A 16,645-nucleotide genomic window follows, 5' to 3' on the forward strand; every position below is an offset into this window, starting at 1 on the left:
ACTTCTTAAAATATCAGCAAAGTCTTGGTCTCATTTAATGAAGTCATAGGAGACACAAGATTAGACGGTCTACCCCAAATTAGCCACATTAACTGCTCACTTTTTACTTTAGTTCTCACTTTAACTCAATTTGTTAATGCTGCAGGCAACTAAAGTCAGACATTTGTCACTGTGGTCGAGCTCCCTCTCTTAACTTTGATTCGATAAAGATCATACAAGTGTAAAAAGAGATGATGATTGCACTGCAAACAAAGGAAAGTGTCATTGCAGTTTCCCTTTATATCCCCATTTTAGGTTTTTAGCCACGCTAGCAGCATTGATGGATGATGGTGTGAGTCTGTTACTTTGATCCAGACTGAAATATCTCTACAAGTACTCCACTCCATGGATTGCCATGAAGTTGTATTCAGTTATTGTCCTCAGAGGATAAACCCTACTCTAAATTATATCCTGATACTAACATCCCTGCAGGATGAGTCGGGAAAACTAACCAGATATGAGTTGGATTAAAGATAGAATATGTTACATTTTCACAATAAAATATCCAAAAACAACTAGAAATTTAGTTCCCAAATGATGTGTTCATGATGTTCACACCAAGAGAAATACATAATTTCATTTCAGTAACAGTGCACTCCATTTAGTCGTCTGTTGCTATACATTTTGGGGAAACATCAGATTGTAAGTCAGGGAGTGAAGAAGGAAGGCACAGAAATGGACTAATCATAACATGAATGAAGGTTGAATGCCTTACCTCATCTGTGAACATTGCTGTCTGAGTCAGAAACATTTTCATCCGAAATGGTGGTTTTTTACCAATAACGGACAGCAACTCCCATGAGCCCATGCAGCACAACATCATAAAACTATATTTTTGCATTTGCGTGCAGCGTGTGCATTTAACTCTCTGTAGAGTCGGTCATCGGGTCACAATACTTATTTCAGACTCTGACGTACTTTGTGTTGAGGGCTACCGAGCATATGCTAGCATGCTAACACACTAAACTAAGATAGCGAACAAACCTGCTAAAACATCTCAGTGTTGTGATGAGTTCAAACAAAACCACTTCTCTGCCTAGATATAGTATTACTAACTAAAGTTTGATAACTATCAATCATCATCAATCATAATGATGATCATTACAAAGTGTTACCTACATTTTTCATGAGCTACTTTTGCTATTTTTTTGCTCAGTCTGACTGCTGACAATATTTAGACAGTTGATAAAGTCTTGCGAGGAAGAGCTGTGTAATGTTATTGTTATATTATTAATTACAGTTTTACAGCAGGAAAAGGTAAAAGGACATGAAAGTCTCTCATGCCAACATTTCATGGTCTCAGCAGTTTTGGTGCTGAATACTACACATTGTGTTACTTAACAAAACTGTCATTGTCCATTGCTCAGATTCAACAATAGTAACCTGGCAGATACATCTTAAGCTTGTGTTTGTTGTAAATTATTATTTGTGGGAGTCAACTTAAAACGAGAAAAGATTGGATTGAAAGTGGCGATTATTATTCTATCTGGTCTTTCTCATGTGTGGTCCGGATCTATGGTAATCTGTCTTTGCCTGTATTTATTAAAATTAAGCAGACTCTGTGCTCCGAGCTACCTCAGCAATGATGGATTAATGGATTCACTCCAAGTCATCCCTCTATTCAATTTCCTGCCTCTTACTGTTTGAATTTGAAAAAAAAAAATGTAACTAAAGGAAATGAAAGAGGGTTTCTGCTTTATGTGGATGTGTGAGTGTGTGTTTTGGCGAGTCACTGGAGAGCATTCCCATTGCTTCCATTGCAAACACAATGTGGGCCTTCCGCCTTAGCCACCTGTCCTCAGGAAACACTGCCAAGGGAAAGCTGCCATAGCCACCGGGGTGAAGGCAGGACTGTTGACATGTATTTGGCCGCGTTCTGAACACATTGCATTTGGATAATGCATGTGATTATTTTTTATGGGATAGGATTTCATTATAAATATTATTTGACTGTGGAAAATTCACTATACTCATTAAATGTTATTAAACTGCTTAAACATTAGGCTGCCTGCCAGCAAATGAATGTGGATACAAGAAATATGAGAGCACGGAGGCAGAAAAATGATTTCCTCTCCTTGGGTAACAGTAGCAATACACTAATCTAAAAATCCTTTAATCTAAATTATTACAAGTTCTGCATCAAACCCCTATTGAAGTGTTGTCAGCTATGTGCACTTAAAGTGTCAAAAGTCAACATACTTTATGTGCAGAAAATATTTTTTTCAGTGCACATTTGATACACAGAGATCATTAGATTGTTACCAATGCAAAATTGCACATGCAGCAGTTTACCTTTGTACCTGCTATTGTAAGTATAGTCCTGTGGTTCCTAACGAAGGGGCTGGCCCCTGTCCAGAAGTCTGGAGGTTTGTGACATGATTGATACTGTCTGAAAGAAGAAAAATACATATGTATTTATATTTATATTTTTTAAACACTCTTGTGAAAATTGGGTAGTAGGCATCTATTTGGACCTTGATAAACACATCATCACATCATGACTGAATAGGTTGGTTGTAGATGGCTCCCAAATTGATATATATGGCCCAAATGAATCACGTGCTGACATTTGTGACTGCTCCCACAACCACACAAAAATATTTGACATTTGTCCGATGGCGGTTGGAGAGCACCAGCGATGGGTGGAGTGGTCCAGATGTCATTGTTCTGCAATTATTGTTGCAAACCAATTGCAGTTTGGTAAGGTTCAGGCAACAAAACCTGGTAAGGGAATAAAAAGAGATCATGGTTTGGGTCGAACTGAGTAATGTATGTAGTGTGATGTAATGTAAAAGATAGTTAATAGTCACAAACGTCTATTAGTTTTATTTTTCTGGGTAAAAATCCTGCGCTTGTTTGTTCCATCCTCCACATCTGCAGACAGTGTTGCACACCTGATTTAACTAGAGGTCGATTCCCAGCAAACCAAAAGGCGCAGTAATGGATTGGTAACTTGGTAAATGGACTTGCATTTATGTAACACTTTTCCAGTCTACTGACCACTTAAGGCACTTAACTGAAGCAGGTTGTACTAAGCTGTCTGCACAGACCTATAGAGCTGTTAATGCTTGGGAGGACAGGCGGACCTTAACAGTTAAATGTGATGATGTGTAATATTCTATTTTTTGATGAGCTTACAATATGTTTATTAGTAACGAGCTATGAAATGAATTCAGTAAAGAAAAGGAAAATGTGTTCATCTGATAGGCGCTGGAATAGTAGTATATGGTGCATGTGGCATAAAATAGAAATACTCTAGTGCCAAAAGATTTGACTTGTAGGACCCATATTATACTTTATTCAAAATGCATTGCCCTGAACCCATGTGTGGTCCTGAATTTCAGCTTTCTAGAAGTTGCTCAAGTGAGCTCTACTGAAAGCAGGCTGTTTCTGTGCCTGCACCTTTAAATGCTAATGAGCTCCATCTGTCAACACCTGTCTTGCCTGCTACATGCCCCTGTCAGGGAGAGCATGCCACTTACACCAGCAGTAGCATGCGCTAATGTTTATGGTGGATGTATATATATATGTATCGCTGTGGCTCGCGGAGATGCTGTCATTCAACCATACCAGTTTGACCCAGAATTGGACCCAGAAAGAGAGGCTCCTGAAGAAGTACAGACTATGTGGCTGCAGCAGGACGTTTCAGAATGGTTAGTGCGTCTGAATAACGTTAGTTTGTTTGTGTTGTTACAGTTACTACCATGTAGCTAATGGCTAACAGCTAGCAAAAGCTGTGTTTGTCTCCAACACAGTCTCCAAACTCAGGCACACTGTTCGCGCCGTCTCTGTCTCCAGTCTGCACATGTTTCCAGACTTTTCACTGTGACAACCAAACTCCCTTGTAATATTATTAACATTAAACTTGCTTCAAACGCCATCGCATAGCGGACCAAAGCAGAGCTAGCTAGGCAACTGTAAATACTATCAAACTGCTGGCAACACTCACCTGTGGCTCAGGTGCAGTTGCTGGGTCCGGTATGGTTGAGACTGATCCTTTTATGAGGGTCAGCGTCGAGGCAAAGCCAGCTTTGGACTAAACCCTCGTATCAACCCTCGTAGCAATTAGCACACACACACAAGCTAACATGAACTGCAGCCGGCACGTTGTCATTAAAAATAAAATGCAACCACTGTCTCTCCTGTTGACAGAACACAGACGGAGGACAGAATATGGGCACTTATGTAGATTTTTATAACCAACAACAGAGCTATTTGCGTGTCTGACTCTGAGTGCCGACATTGCAAAACACTGCTGTCTTACCGCTGGACACACCAAACTTGACCTCATGGATGAGCGCCTCCCTTTCGGATATCTTCTATCACCACGCAGAGGAGGTCAGCTTATGAAAATGACTCCTGACGTTACATAACGAAAGGAGCTGAATCTGAACAGCTTGTAAGAGCGCTGTATTATAGGAAAATGAAAATTCAGTTATTATCCACTCACCCACATGTCCATAGAAAGCCATGTGATGTGTCATAGTCCATGGAAAAAAAAAAAAAAAATGTTCACAGCAAAACGGCATTACCAAATTCTTTTAAACAACTGAATTAGCTGGTCTGAAGTTGGTGCATGAGCTTGACCCCATTCGTTTTTGGGTGAACTGTTCCTATGAGTAAAGTATTCGAGTTCCTTTTTGCCACTGCAGATATTTGGAACTGGCCAGGAAAAAGAGGGGTCTCTTTAAATCTGGAGGAAATTCGACAACTCAAACAACTTGGCCGTGACAGGGTCCACAGAGTTAAACTGATGAAAGTGATGTACCTTGGCGAAAAAGGAGCACTGAAATTGATAATAATAATGACTTAGCTGGTTGTAGGGAGGATTGCAGGCCCCAAAAATGAACTCCATGGTGAAACCCATTTCATTTCCTCCTCTCCCCGCAGGACGAACCATTTGGCCTATCGGGGGTTTAAGATAAGACAGGGCTAGCTTATCACAGTCAACGATAACTGAAGAAACGAATGACGGAGGGGATTCGCAAATACTCTACCTGTTCTCTGCCCCCCCTCCCCCTCCACTGTGTATTCCTCTTTTTCCTCAGAACGTGCTGCGGCTTTGAACTAGCGCTCTCGCGCTTGCAAAGTGGAACTCGGGCGACACAGTGTCCCATTTGAAGAGGTCATTTATTTGTATGGCATGAAATGAGGTGAAGATTAATAGCTACACTAGATATATCTGAGCAAGAGATTAGTCACAGCCTTTGTCTGAATACTACAGTGTCAGCAAAAAGGTCAGCGGGTACCACATATCCATTTAACATCATTATGTTTACTGCGCACACACACGGCCTACAGTTTCTGCTTAATATAGTGTGAATCAGTGTCTTGTTTCGCGATTATGTGATGGCAACTGAAATCGATGCGTGTCGCAGGATCTTTGCCACCAGCTCGCTCGAACTTTCGCGAGCAGCAGTTTGGATTCGGGGGGAATTTACACTTTGCATCATTCAAACATCTGGGTGTTTGCGCTTTCCTCATTACTCCTGGTTTAATGTGATATATACCCTTTCAAAAGGCCACACTCTCTCCATCCATCACGAGCAGCCAAGGTTGTTCAACCCGTTCTGATTACAGCAGTCAAGCTCGTGTTTTTGGAGAAAGAAAAGTGCAGCACTTGAGTGATAGAGCAGCGCAGTTTGCGTGAATCCACGGAGCATTTATTTACCGCCACGTAATGAAATGTTGCGAAAATAATCCCTCAGCCAAGACAATGACTTAGGTGCATTTCTACACGGCTGCTTTGTGATTTTGATGTTCAAAGCTATCCTTTTGTTGCTCTCTGAAAAGCATCGGGATGTGGCCCATCCGAAAAAACAAAAAAAAAATGTTCTTTTTTTTTTTTCAAATGAACAGTGTGCTCTGTAAAAAAAGGCAGACGGCTCTTTGAGGGGCATTTTTCCCGTTTCTTTCTTCTCGTATGAACGCGATTATGTGAGTAAATTGGGGGCAGAGCCAGGCGGATTGCAAAAAAAAAAAAAAACTCCTGCAGCCTCCCCGAGAAATTTCAAAGTAATCACGACCGATCTGTTATAATTACAGCTGTGATATCTGTCTGTGACTTCATAACAGTCTCTTTATGCATTCATTGACGTGCAGATCTGTGACGGTGGGAGAGTGCTTGCAAAAAATAAATACAATCTCGCCCATGGCCTAATAATCAGAGTCACGCTTTTTTTTTTTTCAAACATCAAAGATAGTTACGGTCTTCAAACAGTGTCTTGATTTTGAAAGTACATATTTAATTAGTCCTAGTTACAGACTTTGAAATAGGTTAACAATCTGCAGGTGGTTTTTTTCTTACATTTCCCTGTTTAGCTCTTTTCCGTCGACACCATTTTGATTTAAAATTAATACCAACCCACACATAATTAACCTCTCTTTATCTGAGTTGTTCTTACTTTCTCTGTCCGCTTGTGAAACAATGGATGAGCCCCGCTACTCTGATGATTACATGCTTGAGGTCTATGGGGGAACACACCCTTTGCTAACAAATGATTTAATGAACACTTGTTTTGTTTCTTTACATATTGAAAAATAAAAAAAAAAAATACTTCATTTGGGAACTCAAATGAACCAAAAACTTTTGATTGATTGAGCAGATTAAAAAAAAAAAAAAAAAAAAAAAAAAAAAAGATCCATGAATCTGTTTCAGGAAGTCAGAAAGTAAAAGAACACGGTGCAGAAATCTGTGGAGTTCTCCTCATCTCCATTCCTCAGAGGTCGTGGCCTTTTCTCTGATGTGCCTGTGGGCCACACTGAATTCTGAAAGGAAGAAGTGAATCAAAATGCCTCAGAATGTTCCCACTGTACAAAACTGGAAGCTACATATCGATTCATTCAATGTGCTTTACATTTAATGTTTCCAACAGCAGGCATGATAAAAATATAGTCCCAAAATATGTTTTTAAAATGAACCTGAAATTATGATTCTCAGTGGATTAGATCTACTCTTCTACTGCTTCTGTTCCTGCTGTCATATCAGTAGTGTTATTTTTCAGCACAGCACATTTAATGTGGACGTGAACTTGCTTAAAAATCTTAAACATTTTAACATGAAAAACATGTGCTGAATGAGCAGCAATCAAAATCAAATGAGAATAAATCACGTCATGACCTCAGCGATTACTACCTCGGAAACACGGGTGGATCCAGCGGCCGAGGCTGTGTGAGAAATCAGCTCTAGCTGAAATCTTGATTGGCCCTTAAAGTTCCGCTATTTGACTCGGGGCGCATCATTGACTGAATTTTAAGAGAATCAATGATATGTTGATAGAGAGCATTAATGTCTGCCACCTGAAGTCTTGCTCACCCCGAGTTGATTTGCTGTCGGGGGTGGGGGGGGGGGGGGTGTTGTGGTTGTTAACATGCATAAAAAGTTTCCAGAAGGCAATTAAATGTCTAATAGTCAACACTAAAGGACTACCCCACATGTGTGGCATCTGCTTTAGAAAACCCCTTAAGATCATTCCTTACTTGGGATTGGCATTGGGACCAAATCCCAAAAAAAGGTCCATGTATATGTTATTGAGCCTGATTGTATCACATATGTATCCACTTTTCTGATCATGTTAAGGAGCGCTCATCCATGTTGACTTCAAAGTTAAAAATGAGTAGTACTGTAACTTACAAACCAATCCAACCCCATGGTGAAAAAAATGCCCAAAAAACAGATTCTGATCGATATAATGTTGTTATTATATATATATGACATCATATTTTAAAGCCTTCATACCCAAGGCAAAAGATACAGATCTGGAGTTCTGGGGCTGAATGCTCAGCTCTGAGAGCATATTTTCTGTAAAGCAAGCTGTTTTGACCTTGCATTTCTGATCTTGTGCTGCTTTGGTCATATAGAGTTTGGCCGTTGGTTCTTTTATCCAATTTGTTATGACAGCAGGTTAGCAGTGGTCAGAGTACAGCTTGTAGCCGTGCCTGCTCGGGGCAAGTGAAAGCACTTTCATCGAAATTAGCCGAATTTTTCTTTGGGAGATACAGACCTAAACAACCTGGCGTTGCAGCCTACTGGGTGTGTGTGCAGGCAGGTACTGGCACCCCAGTGTGTGTGTGTTTGCAGGTTTGTATCCACGGACACACGATTGGAGTTATCTGTGAGGAAATAATGGACAGAGCATTCACAAGGTGAATTAATATCACTTCAAAGGTTAAACCGTTTCCATGGTTCACATCCCCTTAATTTTACTGCAGTGCCACCTCCGGGGGAAATTCACGAGTTTGACATCAGTTTGAGTGGAAGGTCTCCATGAATGTCGGGTGGATTGCTTTGAAACACAGCTAGACACATTTGTATCCTGCGCATGATGAATTGTAAAAATTTTGATGACTGATCTGAAAACTGAAATGAGTAAATGCTTTGATTATTTACCAAATACCTGACCGTCACCTGGCGGTATGCAGGTGCAGAACATACACGCAGGCCGGCTGTCAGCTGTAGAGTCCGTGGTGCGTTTGAGTGCAGCTTTTTAAGCGAGACACAGGTGTCGTGAGACGACGTGACGGTTGGGTTTCCTTGCCGCTTGTTCTTTGATGTTGCTCTCATGTGTCGGGGCCCTCGCTGTTAGCAGTGTGTAATATCTCAACTCCGAACATTTCATGTCAGAGCTCACAGCTCAGCTTCTAAGTGGAAGTTGCTGATTTAGTTTTATCTTTGGTTTTGCTCCGTCGGTGATTAACTTCGCACTCATGAGGCTTCTGCAAAGCTGTACAGTCATTAGTGTCTCAGATCAAAACCGAAATGATGAAATGAGTTACTTTCTGCAATCAACCTTACTCATACCGCCTGTACTAGGAGGCTCCTGATTTTTTTTTCCTTTTTTTTTTTCCCTGTTCCAGTTCCAGCTGCTATACATGACATTGTGTTGACATGATGATATTGTGTTCTTTCTGAAAGAAACAGTAGTCCATTTTAATTTCAATGGTACACCTGGTTCTGAATAATACACACTGAAGGTAGAGATTTTTTTTTTTAGAGCGAACTAAAATGTATTATATTGAGATTCTAAAACAGTAATTCAGCTTATCAGTCTTGTTTGTCTTGTTTGACTTTGCCGAGCTATTCAGATGAAGGATGCCATGCACACCTCTGATCTAAAAAACACAGTGTTCTCAGCCTGCACTGTTTTGCCAAATGCCAGACGAATGAAACACACGTACTGTAAACCTGCCTTTTAATTCATAGAGCGCTCTCTCTGTTGTGCTGAGTGCAGAACCGCGGGTCGAGGAGTCTACACCTGCGAAGGACGTTTCGCATGGAAATGTTCCGCTAAACACATTTAAGTCTCCGGTAGGAGAATAACTTTGTATAGGCTGCGAGTCAAAGCACTGCAAAATGCGGCATCAGTTCAAAGAGCTGTGCCTTTGGGCCAATGTTCTACAACAATACCTCAGAATGCCTGCAGAGTGCCAGGTTGTTCTTTGTTGATTGAACATCCTTTGGCTCGTCGAGTTCTGCCTCACTTCAACTTGCCATGCTGCCTTTGACATATCTGTTGTTTTTTTTTTTTTTTCCTTTGCTTTCCCTCCTGTACATTATGTGTTTGGTTTTTACATGAAAAAGAAAGTCACAGGAGCTCAAAGGCTGTGAGAGGGAGATAGAGGAGAAGAAAGTCCTGCCTGAGCAGCATTCAAAGTTTTATTAAAGATTCCGCACCGTTCCTGCCGCCTGGACCGGCATCGTCACTGTGTATTGCATTGCGTTATCATCTTAAAGCAGCCCGAATACAAACATGCCCAGAGATATTCTAATCAATGAGGTGTTAGGTATTCATATAAACACAGTCTATAAGCTGCTCTCATGATCGAGGTCAGTGATATTCTTTATTAGAGGGAAAATGTCTTTTGTTCACACTGCTCGCAAGCCACCACTTTTTTCCCACTCTCTGTACTGAATACATCCTCTATTTGAACAGTATTGCCATTTCTTGTACCACTTTGTACTTGATTCATTACAATGTATATCTCTCTGCCATGATGGGGCTATTACGGAAAACATCTGTCAGCTGCGTGGAAAGAGCACAAATCTGTCCCAGGTGACAATCAAGGTTTCGTCGAGATGTGTTTTGCTTTTTCTCTTTTTCTCATTCTCTCTCTCTCTCTCTCTCTCTCTCTCTCTGTTTCACTATCAATTCACTTTCACTTTGGTTTAGATGGTGACGGCATGGTCGAGGGATTTCTTACATAGCAAGCGCACAGAGGGACATAATGAATCGAACTTGCTGCTCTCGCTTTTCCCTCTCTCTTTTTCTGTCCCTCTCTGTCTCTCTGCTCGTCATTATTCCAGTTGCATCATCAGCCTCAAGCAAAGTATGCACCTATAAAATGTTGCTGTATTTTAATAGTCAGATTAATTGACTAATCCATTTAATTCTCCTGTGTCATATTCTAGACTGAACTGAACAATGTTAACATGGTGTATACTTACATTGTTGTGCTCTTGTTTTTCCTATGATTTCCCGCAGGGAGTTTGGGAGATGGAAGGTGAACAACCTGGCTGTGGAAAGGAGAGATTTCTTGGAGTCTCCGTTACCTCTGACTCCTGAGTTCATCAGGAACATAAGACTCCTGGGCCGCAGGCCCACCACCCAGATGATCACTGACAATCTGATCAGGAAGTATGGGACTCACTTCCTGTTGTCAGCCACACTGGGAGGTAAACACGAACAAATACGAGGTTGATTGCATTGTTAAGATATTATAGTGGTACACATTAACCCGTATACGCTAACTAATTGAACCTTTTGAAAACATTGGACTAGAGACTCGTGTTTGTTCGCAAAGCCATTCATCCTTTTAGTTTTTCACTTCAAGCTATGCAGTCTGTCTCAGCAAGTGTGCAATTTCCAATAACAAAGGAGACATGTTCAAAAATCAGAGTAATCTCTAGAACAACGGGTTTTTGATTTCAAACAGATTCAGACAAAAGCAGTATTTTTCTTTCTCAGCAAGCAACGGACAATTTTGTTGGATAAAATGGTTACCAGCGCTGGCAGATTTTACGATTAATTCGGCAATTTGGTTGAAATCTCTCTTTGGTCGATTCTCTATTGTTTCAACTGATCTGATTGAAAATTAAACCCTAAAACAAAGGAGCCACATTGATGATGATCATGCCCCATCATTTCAGCAATAATGTAAATTCAGTAATGTAAAAAAAAAGTGATTAGGTATCAAATCAAATCAAATCAGTTTTGTTTAAATAGTCCAAAATCACAGTCACATGGTCTCAGTGGACTTTACAATCTGTACAGTGAATAACATCCTCTGTCCATAGACCTTCAATTGAAGTTTACAATGTTTGCAAATTGCATTGACAGAAAATCTGATATAACTTATTACATAGGTAAAGTCAGCATGCTCACTGCCTGGTGAGCGATGTCAAAGAAAGTATTCCAGCATAGAGCTAATTCACCCAAGTGTTATTTTACAGTAACAGGAGGAAAAATATGCTTGAAGGAATGAGGCGTTAGTAAAATACGCAATTTGTGTTGACAAAAGCTTTTAGAATTTGCTCTCACGGGAATTGCATATGGAAAACACAATAACTCAGTCACAGTAAGTGACTGAATAACACATCACAACAAAATAATATACTGGCGGCAGCACAGAATCACTCTTCAGAGATTTATGTATCCATGTAAAAGCCTGTGTACTGTGACTCCCAATCACAATTACTTCATTTTTGGTTTTCTGCGCTGTGATGAATGGACAAGCATTAATGGTCCTCTGAGTGAAGGGGAAAAAAAGAAAAAAAAGAAAAAGGAGACAAAAAAAATAACTCCAGATGCCGGAGAGGCCCGGGTAGGTCTTGCAAAGCAGATTTGCTTTTACAGAGCAACACTTGTCAATTACTTTAGACCTGACTCGTAGCTTAGGAAAGGTCGCTGTTGTGAGTGGCTGTATGTAATGCGGCCCTACCAGCTGCCTGAGCTGATGCAGCCCCTCGCTCTGGCTCTCAGCCAGCACTTAGTGGTATGAAGAGAGGAGAATGAGGAGTTTGCACTGGACTGTTGCCAGAGATATGCCTCTGTGGTTCTGAATGGATCGCCTCTGTGTTGAGAAACATATGGACTTAGTGAAATTAATAAATAGATTGTGATATTAAGAGGGTGCCCTTCAGCAGCGGAGGAAGAAAGGCGGTGGAAACGGCCCTGAAGCATTAACACTGCATTATGATGGGGAATATGATGTGCAGTGTCTTGGGGACTCTCAGACAGCAGAGAGAGTGTGCTGCACCGTGGCCCCTAGACTTGTGAAGTGCTGATTGCTATGATCAGCGGCCACTGATACGCGCTGACATGGTTAATCCTAACCGCGGTCAAGTGTCTTTGTGCTTCGGAGACGCTCGTATGACGAATATTTAGCAAATGCGTCTCTCCTGGAGCAGAGCAGGTGACAAAAACGGATTATTTTAATTATTATTTAATTGGATTAATGTAAAACAAAAGCGCTTTTATCCGCTATGAAAACAGTGGCAAACGCAGGCACTCAAACTTCATTAACGGAGAATCCGAGAGAAGCGAACAGACACTAGCCGGCACAATTTTTGGATGAAGTGTTTTGTGGGAGAGTGCGATGCATAAACACCCCAAAGATAGAGGCACCAAACACCCCAAAATCACTTAGACACTTAAGATATTACCTCTTTGATTTTATTTCTAAGAAGCGTACCTCAGCCTTCAAGAAGCTTAAAGTGGGATTACACTGTGAAGCCCTTAATGGCGATAGATTTTGTGCACACCCCATCCCCTTTAATTATTTCTATTAATAATTGTTATGTCTCTGTGCAGGAGAAGAGGCCTTAACGATATTTGTGGACAAGAGGAAGCTGAGTAAGAAAGCAGAAGTGAGCGATTACTCGGGTAACTCCTCCACTGTGACTCTGGAAGCTCTGCACCAGCTGGCTGCCTCCTACTTCATTGACAGGGAGAGCACTCTGCGCAAGCTGCACCACATCCAGATCGCCTCCACTGCCATCAAGGTAACGCCCTCGTATCTCTATTGTTGAATCCTCGAGGCACATTGTCAGACAAGCGCACTGATTGTCAAGTATGTCATCTTTCTTCAGTCGGTCACATATTAAGTAACAGTGAACCATCTATCCTGTTTCTTTGGCAACCTTTTTGTTGTCTCTTTTCCTACAGTATCCGTAAAACAAAATGTCTTAAACTGTTGTGTAGCCGAGACTAAGCTAAGCGAAAATCATATAAAAAAAAACTGAACCAAGCTGTTTTCTACAGCAGCAGAGAGCTCTGCTAAGACTTGAATCCCTAAAATTAGACCTTGCTCTCCCTTCTCTCTCTCTTTCTTTTCTTTTTTTCTTTTTTTTCTTTTTTTTTTTTTTCTTTGTTTTGTTCCTTTGTTATGAAGCATCAGACTGGCTTTGATTGTAAACATGAGCTTTTTCCAAAATCACAGTACATGATTTCAGGGTTTTAGGATTTAAGGTTTACCTCTTACTGCCATCTGGAGCTGCTGTAAAATGGGATGCTGCCCAGAGAGGCTTCGTGTAAAAGCCCCTCTTTGACTGAAAGCAAAGTGTATTTACCAAAACTGGAAGTGATACGATATCCTCTCCTTCAATAACTTCATCCCACTTCCGTGAGAAACTTTCAAATACATGATGTCTTAGGCTCTTTCAAATGTATAAATGACAGAGCTCACAGGGAACCTTTTTGGACATAATGACAGCATTGAATGATTCAAGGGACTGATATTGTTTTTGTCTGAGACAACAGAATCACATTGCAAATACTAGCAAGTGAGTAGGGTTGATCACTATGCAAAAAGAAGTCCTGTATATGTGAGTCATGAGTCTAGGGGGAATAGTCATTTTTGACTTTTTTCTCTACCAAATAAGCGTGATCCCTCACCCAATCAGTGCGTTTCTTCAAAACCACAGATAAGTTAAAACTGAACATTTCGTTTAGGTTCAATTGTCAGTTTCTCTCTTGTCACAGCGCTGCAAAAAAACAATCTCACTCAGTATATTTGTCTAATTCCTACACAAACTGTCTCATCACACCTAATATAAGATACAATAGCCTGGAAATTATAATTTCAGTGTGCTACATGGGACTTAATTTTAGACAATTTTCCCTTCGTTCCATTGGCGGATACATTTACTTATCACAAGTAAGAAACACCATGTGTTCCTTGTTTTTCACCTGTTTTTCATGAGTCATTTTTTGTGCTTGTGCTCTGGTTAGGTTTGTCTCACAAAACAAAACAAAAAAAAAATCACTGGTTAAGGTGAGAAAAACATCATGATTGGGCTTAATGTTTTGGTTGGCTCGGTCACGGATGGAGATGGTCTCAAACTTCCTGTGCAAAATAGCCATAGACAAAAAAAGAAATCATATCCTCAGATGTTGTTACAAACACGCGTCCACTGCTGTGACGTGAACAGCGGGCGGTGATTTGACAGCCTTGTTGGCTGTAATGACATCACCTCTGCCCCCCTCCACCTCCTGATGTGAAAGTCAACTATCAAGCATATACAATAATGTGAACCCTGTTTTTTTTTTCTTTTTCTTTTTTTTTTTTTAAAACATGTTAACCCTGGACCTTTCTGGGGTAAACATTTACTACTAATATTGTCTCCTGGTGAGCAGGCTGGCCTGGAGACTATGGTTCATAGGCAGGGACAGCTCTGTAGCACCATAATGCTTCAATTACAATGGCCTATTGTTACACAGTTTACCTTTAGATTTGAACATTGCACCATAATTCAGTTTTGATTAATTTTTCAGCTCACATTCAGAGACTATAAGAACATTACATATATATGCATATATTCATCGTATAAAAAGATAGAAAGACAAACACATTAGAGATGTACCGGTAAGCGTAATACCACTATATAATTCTGTGCTGAATGAATAGAGAGTCTCTAAATAGATAAGTAAGTTTGAAAATATGTAAACTCATTCCTCTCTTGATCTCTTCGTACCCGTTAATCTCTGTGTAAAGTGCACACACAGAAACAATCACAGATTCTGATTTTTAATCTCAAGTTTAAATTTGACTGCTGCTTCCGGTTGTCATGCGCAAATTAGAAAAGGCGCGTCTCTAAATGTCACACGTGTCGTTTTCGGAGCGATTTCCTTGTTACAACACAGTGATTGACGGCAAAGTGGAAAACGATGCTTTTTATCAGCCTGCTTGCGATGAGATATGATCTCGAGCCGCCGCGAGCACACCGAGGCTGGAGGAAGCTCTGTGATGTGCACATATGGTGAGGGGAAGATAAATGAATCTTGTGAAACACAGCTCGTGACAGGTTCCTGCCTCCGGTTGTCACCTTCAGGTAGCGTGGGGTTAATAGGGCTGCGGAGAGGCGGATGACCCTCCTTTCTGCCTTTTTTTATTCCTCTGAACACAGTGGTAGTCGGCTTGTGAAGTGTGGCTTTCTCGGCTATAGCAGAACATGAATCAGACTCCCTGCACTTCTATCAAAGCTCTGTCCTCGCACTACATTGTGTTCAGGGAGGGCTGGGTATTTCTTTCGCAGCTAAGGTGGGCACATCAGAGGTGCAGAGGCAAATGCTTTTGTGTGTTTCATTTCTTGGGAATTAGGGTTTTTTCTGTAGCTACAGAAAAGGAAGAGAGTGTGCTTTCATGCTCCAAAGGCAGTCAGCGGGCGTAACTGACAGGTAGGAAGTGGAAAGAGGAGAGGCTCACCTCCATCACTGGTAGAAGGGGAGTCAAAGGAGTGACACATTCTTCCACGCATGTGCATCATTTGCCACAGGGCGTTGACCCACGCAGCAGTGGAACAGATACAGCTCCTCTGCATGAATTTGTAATCGAGTGACTTGAGGAATGAATGGAAAAAGGGCTGGCGAGGCAAAGGCCCCCCCGCTGTCTGCATGCAAAGGGGAAATTGAAGCTCATTTTGGAGGAAAAGCTTGTTACTGTTGTGGTATGCTGGAGGTTGGGTGTGGAATTTTTTTTTTTTTTTTTAAAAAGCCATGGTGCAGAGCAGAGTCTGTGATCATATCAGCTTGTTTCTACAATAAGTAATGACTCGAGTTGCTCAAAGAGCATTTCTGTTGTGTTGGAGAATTTTCCTAGACTGACCTGATGGCGATATCCCCAACTGACTCAGGCCATATTTGCGATTGCTGCCGGCTTGTTCATCAGTGCCTGTGGACAGACTTGTGGGAGGAAACTGTGGGGATGTCTGGCTTCATATTTTCATCTTGTGGACAGCCTCACGGTTGTATAGTGTTCTCATTATGGTGGAGAAAATACTTTTTTGTGTTCCCTGACTCAATCGATTGCCGTCTGGACTATCACAGAGTAGATAGACGGCTAACTACGATCACAGTCAAGACAAACTCCGTATTTATGGCATTTCTCCTGGCATCACTAAATGGAAACATGAAAAAAATAGTTTTAGACTACAGAGCAATACATTTTAGACAGAAAAACACAAAGTTGGCAAATCAAGTATCCACATACTGACACACTCATAAATCCAAGAGTAATGGCTCAAAGCTGCATTGAACACTGAATCAAATGAGTATGTGACGTGATAATAACACCTCGTCATATATTTCAGTCGTGTTGCTCTCATCAGACC

The 16,645-nt window shown here is 41.0% G+C and overlaps 1 protein-coding gene and 1 long non-coding RNA gene across 4 annotated transcripts in view; one reads left to right on the forward strand and one right to left on the reverse strand.

Annotated features, from left to right (window-relative positions):
• The window catches only part of LOC119029080 (BMP/retinoic acid-inducible neural-specific protein 3-like), a 57,746-nt gene that overhangs the window by 24,636 nt on the left and 16,465 nt on the right, over window positions 1-16,645 (forward strand). For 2 of the 3 annotated variants that reach the window (XM_037115653.1, XM_037115655.1), the window contains exons 3-4: window positions 10,521-10,711; window positions 12,849-13,039. In XM_037115653.1, coding sequence (XP_036971548.1) covers window positions 10,521-10,711; window positions 12,849-13,039 — 382 coding nt within the window. Of the gene's footprint in view, window positions 1-3,641; window positions 3,693-10,520; window positions 10,712-12,848; window positions 13,040-16,645 lie in introns of those variants that run through there. The other variant, XM_037115656.1, reaches the window with a different exon arrangement.
• LOC119029081 lies at window positions 6,682-8,926 on the reverse strand. The gene is made up of 3 exons (XR_005077898.1): window positions 8,429-8,926; window positions 8,043-8,151; window positions 6,682-6,807 (listed from the first exon to the last, which is right to left on the reverse strand). It is a non-coding gene; the product is annotated as an uncharacterized LOC119029081 (long non-coding RNA).

Source organism: Acanthopagrus latus, chromosome 11 (genome assembly GCF_904848185.1).
Source record: "Acanthopagrus latus isolate v.2019 chromosome 11, fAcaLat1.1, whole genome shotgun sequence".
Taxonomy (NCBI): Eukaryota; Metazoa; Chordata; class Actinopteri; order Spariformes; family Sparidae; genus Acanthopagrus; species Acanthopagrus latus.